Raw genomic sequence first — 11,128 nt, 5'->3', positions numbered from 1 at the left:
TCTTAGTGGAAAAATCTCTTGTGCGGCAAGAGTACTGGATGTAACCTTCGGTGGACAGGAAGGTGAACCAGTATAAAAACTCCTTGTGTACTCTCTTCTCCTTATCTCTTTCATTTTATTTCCTATTATTTTTCTGCATATTATTCCGCTGCACTTTAACTTTGATTTTGCAGAAAAAGTGGCCATTAGTTTAAGACAACTAATTCACCCCCCTCTTAGTTGCACTCTGATACTAACAGCCACTTCCTATGAAAATTTGGGGCATAAATTTCTAGAGCGTTCACTATACTGGGATAGACGTGCATGACCTTTAATGCACGAGCTTAACAGAATACACCTTTGAAAAGGTTGTATGTGGTTTGATGCCGGATATAGAGTTCAAGACTACGAGTCACTCTAGTAAAATCTGGATCTTATTCACTATACAAAAGTTCAAGTCGAATGACATATTTATTTATGCACAATCTTATTGAGACCACAAAATTCCCGGAAATCGTTTTTAATTTCAAGTGGGGAATTGTTGGAATTTTTTGAAAAATGATGACTTTTAATGTTGTTTAAATGCACATTAAAGTGACCATTAATGGGGATTCTTGGGGATGTGAAATGAAAAACTCCCCAAGTCTCACATTTCTTGGAGGAGAGAAGTTGATAGGCTTTATAAGCCTTAAGTTACAACCTTGGGGTGTGCCCCAAGGGGTACAATGAGTTTTGTGAGTGGTTGAGGACTCACACAAACAAAATCCCTCCACACACGCATGCGCACACCACCACCATCCCCTACTACGCCACCATCCGACCGACTCAATTCGTGTTCGAGTCGGGCTTGGGCCCAACATTCTTTTTTAAATGTTTTTTTGGGCCTTTTAGGCTTGGACTGTATGTTGACCAAGTCAACACACACATGTAACACGCTTGGGTGGTGATAGAGTCGTTGGAAGAGGAGATCTCGGCCATTATGATAGAGTCGTTGAGTGGTAATATTTTGTACCGTTGGATTATATAGCCGTTTGATTTTTTGCACCGTCGGATGGGGAGTTATTGGAGGCCTCAGGCTATAATTAGAGCCTTCCTCCCCTCATTATAATTTGCACCAAGTTGAAGGTGTTTACCTCTCAACTTTTCTTTCTCCCGCTTATATTTCGCCGATGTATTTCCGGCAACCTTCTTCCCCTTTCATTTTGTGACACTTGAGAATTAGCACATGCAGCCAAAGTAGGAATTTCGAGAACTTCTACTAGTAGTCAATATTGTGGGAAAATAATTTGTACGGGTAGCCATACTATATGAATTCGAGAATTGACACTGGTAACCATATTGTGGGTGTATTAGAGCGACTCTTACAGTGTAATAAGACATCGTATAATAGAGAACTGAGCTGTTTTATCTCGGGGACAACGTGGTTGATAGTCTGCTTGCACAATTTTAGAAGTACTAAAGAGAGGGACCTGATCGTGACTCAGTTGGTAAGGATTATTTCGTGCCATTCAAAATTGTTGCGAGCTACGGTAACAAAAATTTCAACGAAAGAATGAATGAATTGAATGGATTGAATGATATTGAATCAATTACAATGTTATATGAAAGCCTTATATAAAAGGAAGGGAAACCAACTAACCTAACAACTAAAACTAACTAAACCAATAAAAGGTAAGTGAGTTCAAACTAATTACTAGCCTAATACAATATTAACCTAAAATACCAAAATATATTTCAACACCCTCTCTCAAGCTCAAGAGTGGATTTTGACAACTTCCAGTTTGGATAAAAGATAAATCAATAGGAAAGGCTTCAAAGCCTTTGTTAGTAGGTCTGCCACTCGACTTGCTTCTTTGTACTTCACCTTGGCGTTTGAATTGAAATGCTTGGCCATGGTCCATAATTCTTGTGCAAGACCTCTAATGAAATATAGTATAGCTTATGCTTCCTTTCAAGATAAGAATGGTTCAAGAAATGAAAGAAAAAAAGAAAGAGGGGATGGACTTAGAAGGAGGAAAAAAGTGAAAGAATGGTTATGAGATATTCAATGAAAAAAGAAGAAATAAAAGAATTCTTAGAAGAAAATTAGTGAAATTGAAAATAATGATGTTGTTCATCAAGAACCAAAACAATAGAAAGAAGATCAAATGAGATAGAATGTTATTATTGCTCAAGAATACCATCTTGGCTTCTTAGCCAAAGAATGAAAAAAATTTAGAATATGATGAAATATGAATACTACTTGTTAAAGAATAACAATACTCAAGAATACCACCATCTTGATTTCTTAGCCAAAGAATGAGAGAATTATTAGAATGTTATGAAATATAAACAATACTTATTCAAGAATAACAATGCTCAATAATACTATCTTGGTTTCTTGTCCAAAGAATGAGAGAAATATGGGCAATATTTGCCTCAATAATATCAAGAAGAATATGACGAAATATGAGCAATTTTTTCTCAAGAATAACTAGAGAAGAATATCATGAAATATGAGCAATTTTTACTCAAGAATAACAAGAGAAGAATCTAATGAAATATGAATAGTTTTTGCTCAAGAATAAGAAGAGACACATATGATGAATTATGAGCAATAATTTCTTCAAGAATAACAAGAGTTGAGAAAATATAAGCAACGACGAACTATAACTCAGTGATGCTAAAGGATGATCAAATTTGCAATTAGCACCAAAGTTACATACTCCCCTTTGTGCATAATGAGTGCAAGGTGCTGCACCCACAAAATATTGGCATATTTCGGAGAACCAAAACCTCCAAATCTGGTAAGGAGGAAAGAAAGCATCTTCATATGGCTAATCCAAGATTCATCTCCATGTGATACATTTTTGGAAGCCATGAAGTTGGATTTTGAATGCTTGATAGTTAAACAACACACCATGAAAGACATAATTACATTGCTCTAATATCATATTAGAAATCAAAGAGTAAGAAAAGATGTGCATTTAATTGATTGAATGATATTGAATCAATTAAAAATTTATATGAAGACTTTATATAAAAGGAAGGAAAATTAACTAACATGACAACCAATACTAATTAATAAACTAAAAGGTAAGTGAATTTGATCTAATTACTAACCCAATATAATATTAACCTAAAATACTAAAATATATCTCAATACTAAGTGTTAGTTATAGTTTGTTAGTCCTATTATCTAATCATATAAATAATATATTGATAGTCACTCAATACTCATAGGGATATTGACACAATTGGTCAAATCTCATTAAGAAATGCTTGTGTTTTCTTCCATTCTATCTATTCTCTTGTCTTTATTGGATTATTCTAGCGAATCTTGTGCAATTATGATTTTCACTTCACCAACAATCTCTAGCATGAGTGATTAGGACCTGACCCTATCCGTTCACCCGACATGGCCCGATCATGATTGGGCTCAAATAGGGTCAGGTCTGATCGGATCTAGGGCCAGTTTCGGGTTTAAAAAATAGACCCGATCAATACTCAGGGTCGGGTAGGGACCAAACATGACTCGGCCCGTCTCGTCCCTTAGTCACTCACTCATCATGTTTGTATGTGTTTCTACTCAAATGTGTATAGAGTAATGATACTTTTTGGTCAAAAGTATCATTGATTCTCTAATTTTTATCATATATACATGATTAATAATATATATATATAAGCACATATATATATATACACATATATCATTTTATATGTCAAATTACATATTCATAATAATAAATAATATTGAGAAGTCTTTATGTAAAATGAGCGTGCATTATATTTAACTGGGTCTAGCGTCGGGTCGGGTTTAAAGGCTTACCCGATCGACATTTAGGGTAGGGTTAGCTTCGAGTCTAGAGTCGATTCAGGTTCAAAAAAATAACGCGATCAATATTTAGGGCCGGATAAGGACAAACCTTGACCCGTTCCAACCCGGCTCATGCTCACCCCTAATCTCTAGTATCTTACTAGGATTTTTCTATGTTGTTATTCTCACTTATACTCAGGTACTCATATTTATATTCCTCAAAATTTACCTTTTTATAGTAGAAAGGAGGAGGAGAGTAATATTTATACATCGACAATATAAATATTTATACATATTCACTATATAATCCATTGTTCGTTTGGATTACTTTTTTTGAATACTCAATAATAATAAAATATGAATGATGAATAATGTAGTGTATAAAAATCATACAATGAATACATTTTTTTTTCTAAAAGGAGAAATGATTCTTATGATGAATAATTAATGTTCCTCATATTTTTAAGACATTCTAAAAATGTTATTTTCACATTTATTGATTGGACTTCAAAATCTTCAAAAGTCAAATGAATAATCCAAAGACTTTAAAAAAACTATCATTAAATATATTCAATAAATCATATACCAAGATTGAATAGTTATCACCTCCCCAATTTAGTTACTTATTAATTGTTAGAAAGATTGGTGCATGCCAAAGCTGCAACATTCTCAAGTCTGAAATAAATAAATCTTGTCACAGTATTTGTATTCTTCCCTATTCAAGATTTCCCCATTTCATGATCAACCAGCTATGTAATGTCTACGATCTGCTCTACATATAATTTTGTCACGACACAATGTATGACGCAGATACTAGTTACTTTACTCGTTAATACATACAATAAATTAGCATTCGATTGTGAGATATCTCAATTATTCAAAAAAAATGCAGCTCACAAAAATTGGCACGAGGCATGCATAATTTAATATTTATTACTAAAAAATCATTAGACGCCTAAGCCGGGTTCTATCTCTTAATCACTTTTTTAAGAAATGATCCATACTTACTCAACTATCGATATTTTCATATCATCAAATTTACACAATATTAGTATATCTACATAGATAAAGGTTATAAATTATGAAGAAAACAAACATCATTCAATTAAAAGTAATTAAAAGTAATATATGTAATTTGAACAGACACATTTAATTCAAATTGAGTTGAGAATGACATATGTCACTTTTTATAATATATATAGTTAGTGTAAAAATTTATAAACAATTAATATATATTTACTATTTATTTATATTTCTTTGAAGAATTAATTATAATTAAACGTGATAGTGAATAATGCATTGATAATATATAAAAATCCAGTTTTGTGTAGAAAAATGAGAGGGAGATAAATGGGGTAATGTGGATGCAAGATATCATGAGTCAAACTACCTATCATAAAAATAATAAGACCTTCCATTAGATCTATTATACATATACATACATTATATTTATGGTACATTTTATATGTATTTATATTACAAATCAAATGAAAAGGAAAAAGAATAAGAAAAGCAAATTTAAAAAAAAAAACAAAACAAGCACCAAATGTGACTTGAATGTTTCCACATTGGAATGAAGGAGAACAGTTAAGAGAGAGAAAAAAGGAAATTGAGAAACATGAATTATATATCTTCTAGGTGCATGTAGAAGGAGCAAATCCCACAGTATATTGAGCCAAATCAAATTCCCATAGATGATTTTGTTGCATAATGTTGCCTACAACAGAGACACCAGGTCCATTTATTGGAATAATTCCAATGCACTTCACTTCTGGTGCAACATCAATAATGTAACTTTTCACTGGTGGCTCAAATCTTGCACCTCCAGCAAAATGGAACACTAATCTTGGCACTGTACTCATGTTAAACCCTTCAGAAGAAAAGCAAAACTCTAATCCTCCAAAATCATCAAAAATCATGTTAACATTGGTTAGAGACTTGGTCAAAGCCTCAAAAACTGGCTCATAAGCTTGTGTGACTAGTTGTGTTAAGGTTGTTCCTGAGTCAAGTATAACACCTCCATTAGCATCAAAATCCCAAACATGAGGTGGGATTTTAAGCATTTGGCCTCCAATTGAGATGCCTGTAATATTCACACCATAAAATGGAGGGAACAAAAGAAGTTCTGTTTTTTTCATTTCACCTAACAATTTGGCATTGTTTGTACCAAAAGTTAGATAATTTGAGACATTTTTGTTGCTCAAATGATCCATTAGACAATAGGAGAATTTTCCACCATATTCTATGACTGATTTTTCAACAAATGAGTCCTTGCCATAGCCTAGACCCAATATGCCACCAGTTTCTTCATTGAAGGTTAGGCCATTGTGCATTGATTTTGTGCATCCAATTGTCAGATTGTGTAGTTTCCCTTTATTTCCATTTGTGATATCTACTGTAATAGTGTCAGTGCCAAAGTATCCCTTAGCAGAAGATCCATCAATATAGCTGTCAAGGATAAGATCAGAGAAATCAATAATTGAACATTGTGGACAAACAAATTCATGTAATTCAGCTCATCACAATTGAATGGCCTTTAGTTTTGATTGAAAAAATGGATCAAACACTCTTAAATGAACACTACATGGAAATACTTTTGCTGCACTTTTCAGGTTTATAAAGTAAATTATCCATACTTCGTACGATCAACCTGGAAACTTTAGTAACAATGTTTCGCTGGGATCATAAAGAAACATTTTTTTCTTCTAAAATTCAACAATTAAGCTTTTATTTCACTAGATAGAGATAAGATCCTCTCCAGTAATGAAGTGACAAGTACACATAAAACAAGAGGAAAAAATAATATAATTCAACACTTTTATTCTTGAGATATAATAAGATGACACTTTTACCCTTACATGCAAATGTAAAAGTGATAATGCTGTTCTAACATTAATGTGTAAAAACATGTAGACGGGGTTCTTAGTGGCAGAGATTAAACAAAGGATTATGTTCCCACATGCCATAGATGTAGAAATGTGGGTCATGTGATGTTCACCTACTAACATTAATTCTCATTTAATAACCATAGTTGGGTGCTGGAAAGAATGGTTGCTGCCTTGCTGGGTCACCAGCAAGTGCAGGGACACCTTTTGTGCTTGTGTCTGTGTGTAAGGGGTACCTTTTTGTTAATATGTCTAAGAATGGCATTTTTTTTTAATTTAATACGAAGCACATATTAGATCTTTGATCATGTTTTCCTTATAATTAGGCTTATTATAAATACATACACTTACGATTTTAAGTTGCTATGATAATAATATAATAATGCCTATCAAACTAGTGAAACCAAATCATTAGATGTGGCTCAATCGACAACATGAGTTATCATATATCCGTGACACACATTGTCTTTATATAATAATATGAAAGCAATAATGTTTTATGTATACAATATTTTATTTTTTTCTAGTCATATATATCCGAAATAATCCTGTATGAGTTAGGAAAATTCATAAAATACCCAACAATGATTATATCGATGTCCTTTTGAATTTTTTATATGATATATTTGTAATACGTGTAAAAATGAAAATTAAGGGGTAGAAATAATTCAAATACAAACAATACAATTCATGAAAATACCACTTAAAAGACAACAAAAAAACAGAAACAACAACCAAACGTAAACATCTTTATTTTGCAAGTACTATTGGCCGGCTTTTCTTTTATGATAGATAAATGATAGTATGTTAATATTTTATAGTGGATAAGATTTAAACTCTTAATTTCCTTATCATTTCACCCCCTCAACCCCTTCATCCTTAAACTTTTTATCAATCCACTACCTTTTCACTTACTTTTAAAATGGAGTTTGACTTATTACTAGTTTGGTGAATGTTTGTAGGATAATGTTTAAAGATAAGAAAAGATCAATTTTGTATTGAAAAATATTGTTTCACAATTCTAAAAGGGTTAAGCTTAGTTTTCCAAAATTGATTTTTTTATTTTATATTCCTTAAAGAATGCTTAGCATTGTTAATATAAATATATTGTTTAGAAAAGGACATACTTCCCCGGTGGCCTTTATGGTTTTCTCCATTTAAAAATAAAACAAAATTTGAGATTCCTAATCATAATGCAGATTAGCTATCCAATCAAATAAAATTATGACAAATTTTGAGTAATAAGAAATATATATGTTAATTTTTGTCAAAATTTTATTGGAATGAGATAACTAAAACATACTTTTACAGGACAATTGAATTTCATTCCCTAATGATAGCCTTTAGATATTTTCTCTCTGTTTTCCCCAATTCATTACCAACAATTGTTTTCCAAAAGCAAGAAAACAGAAAAGACTTTAATTGACATCAATGCTTGTTCCAACTTCCTTATTACAAACTCTATTTTGTCATTTCTGAAAATTTTCTCAGTCCTTCAAATGTTTTCTTCTTTCGTAACAAGCCCATTAATTTAATTTTCCAAATCACGCAAAAAGTCAAGAATCAATGAAGAAAGAAATTCACCCAAAAGAAATAAAACAAAGGATTGAAAAAGCAAGAACAATTACAAACCTGATATCATATAGGCAGGGATCAGAATCTCTAGGACACTCAGCAAGAGAAAAGAGATTGCTGAGATCAATCTTGCACTTTTCAGAAGAACATGCCACTATTTCAAATGACCCAGAACGTTTAGGACAAAACACCCCATTACAAGGGTTAGTCTTGGTCTTTCTCCTAGTCCGGTGCTTGGTTTTATTCTTGGACTTAGACCTAGACTTGTGTCGGGACCTGGAAGACTTTTTCCTAGAACTTTTTTTGCGGTGTTTTCGGACACCGCTTTTCTCCGTATCAGGAGCATCCTTGCAATTAAACCATGTCAATTCATTCCCCGTATCAGCAAGAAGCCATAACTTCTGGCTTGGTGATCCAACTCCAACTTGAACAAAATACTCACCAAGACCATAATCTGCACCAGCATGCATTGACATTTGAAACGTTTCAAAGTCCTTTCTTCTATGGCTAGAAATTGAATGGTTGAAACCCCATCTTTGGTTAATCCTCATACGTCGAATATAGTCCCTATGAATGAAACCCTTCATAGCTTCAACCTTATCTAAATCACCACCACCATTTCTAGAAAAACGTGCATCATGTCTATGCACAAGTTCTAATCTCACCTTATAACCCTCATCTTCCTCACCATCATTGTTTTCCTCCTTATTGAATCCATGAACAATGATGGGTATCAAGAAAAAGAAGATGATGAGGATTTGATTAGTGATATTACTCCATTGCATCCTCTTCCTCCTCATCTGCATATAGAAAAAATGTGTGTGTTTTTGTTGTGTATGTTGTTTGTTTTATCACACCACAAAAGGGTGGGTAGGGAATTGGAATAAAGGGTTGGAAAGAAGAGAATTAGAAGAGGCTATAATAAGAAAGAGATTGAGCTGGTTTTGTTGAAGATAGGTCCATTTTAGAAGGAAGAAGAGGAGAAGAGAGGGATTGTAAAACAGAAGAAACAATGATATGAGATTTTGAGAGGTACAGAAAAGAGTAGGGCCTTTGTTTTCGCCTTTCAAGTTGAGTCTTTTGCCTATATTTATGTATGTATATAAATATTTGTTAATTAACTCTTGTTTTTTTGTTTTTGTGTTGTTGTGTGTCTCTCCCTCCTTCAAGTCTTGTTTTTGTTTGTTTTCAATTAACTAACTTGTTTCAGCATGTGATTATAATAGTAATTGTGCCTGCAAGATTATAATTTTGTGATTTTTTTTATAAGAGAGAGGATTCACATTAAAAAAATTATTCCACACTTAGCTATATATATATATTATAAAAATCTAATGATTTAAATTAATGAGTAAATATAAATCATTAGATATTCATAGAATATATGACTAAAATATTAAGTTATTTCTTTTAACTTATTTATAGAGTAAGTGAATCCCTTCCATTTTTATAATATGAGAAATTTTCCTTAATATGCTGTAATGGGGGTAAACTTAAACACAACCAATTTAGAACACTACTATATACTACTAAATCTAGTATTTTTTTGTTTGAAAACTTTTTTAATGTTTTGGTATGGATGGTTTAGTTTGTGTTTATGATTACTTATGATTTTACATATGTTTGATTATAAATTGAAAAAAAAATAAATGCGTATTTTGAAGATGTGAAATTTTACTCCATTTTCTTGATTTATAAGCTTTTTTATAAACTAACATCAACTAATTCATAAAAAAGCTGCTCAATAAGCAAATTAAAAAAATTGATTTATTAATGTTATAAGGCCTTATTAAATCCTCAAAAATGTTAATAATTTAATTCTTATAAATAATATTTGTTGAGAAGAACAAACATACACTTAAAGAGATAAATTATTTATCGATGCCTTTAGTAACACAAAAAACCATGAAAGGAATAATATTAGCTATAAATAGGAACATGAGTGGGGTTTAGAGATAATAGGACCATTGAAATGAAGCATATTTTGACTTTGCTAAAAATGGCCAGTTGGCTGAAAGTGAATGGTTAAAATATATATGCGCGTTAATGGAGGAACCAAATTTTGATACTACTAATTTATCATTAATAAGATATGTTTTATAATTTATCACCAGATAAGATATTCAAAGCAAAATAATGTTTTATAATTAACTCTGTTGACTATTAGTCATGTAAATGATGAGGAACAATTATATAACTCGGATCTGAAGTCGGTCAGGTTGGAATTAATATTCCAACGAAAAGAACAGGAAAAATAGGAAATAAAAATGGTAAAGAATTTTTATGTTGTCATTGTATAATTTACTATTCATTGTCAATTATAATTGATTCTTCATAAAAATAAAATAAATAAATATATTAAATAATTTATTGACTGTTTATATATTTTTACCGGTATATATATTGTACTCATAAAAGTAAACAGGTATAGTTTATTAAGAAAGCAAGTTCATTTTCTTTATTTAAGCTCGCCTGAATGACAATAACTCCTACATGCGACTTAATATTAGTGACTTTAAAATAATAAATATATGCATCTTATTCTACAAACATGAATGGATCCAAAATTTTAATACGAGAGAGTCGAGACTAATTATAAAGAGCTATAATTTATATATTATAATGAAGAAAAAATTAATTAACTATCACATAAATCTCAAATAAAACGAATTTGATGTATAATTAACATAATAATATAATATAAACTACTTCAACATCTATACTTGCTACTATATAAAGTCAACATTATTCAGAAATATTTAAATAATTTAACATACATAATAATTTTTAGATTCCAAAATTGCCCTTCTCAATATCCAACTTTTTTTATAACCAAATTTTTCGTACACTAAATTCCTTTGGAATGTTTCAGAAGTTGCATGGGTATTGTTAC

General features: G+C 31.4%; 1 protein-coding gene across 1 annotated transcript; it reads right to left on the bottom strand.

Moving 5' to 3' along the window:
• LOC109347969 (protein ASPARTIC PROTEASE IN GUARD CELL 1-like) lies at positions 5,174 to 9,323 on the bottom strand. The gene is made up of 2 exons (XM_019588124.1): positions 8,293 to 9,323; positions 5,174 to 6,223 (listed from the first exon to the last, which is right to left on the bottom strand). The coding sequence occupies exons 1-2, from the start codon at positions 9,039 to 9,041 to the stop codon at positions 5,410 to 5,412; spliced, it is 1,563 nt and encodes a 520-aa protein (XP_019443669.1). The 5' UTR covers positions 9,042 to 9,323; the 3' UTR covers positions 5,174 to 5,409.

This window comes from Lupinus angustifolius, chromosome LG05, assembly GCF_001865875.1.
Source record: "Lupinus angustifolius cultivar Tanjil chromosome LG05, LupAngTanjil_v1.0, whole genome shotgun sequence".
NCBI classification, from domain to species: domain Eukaryota; kingdom Viridiplantae; phylum Streptophyta; class Magnoliopsida; order Fabales; family Fabaceae; genus Lupinus; species Lupinus angustifolius.
The sequence above is the reverse complement of the archived record's forward strand: the minus strand, read 5'-3'. Positions and strand labels throughout refer to the sequence as shown.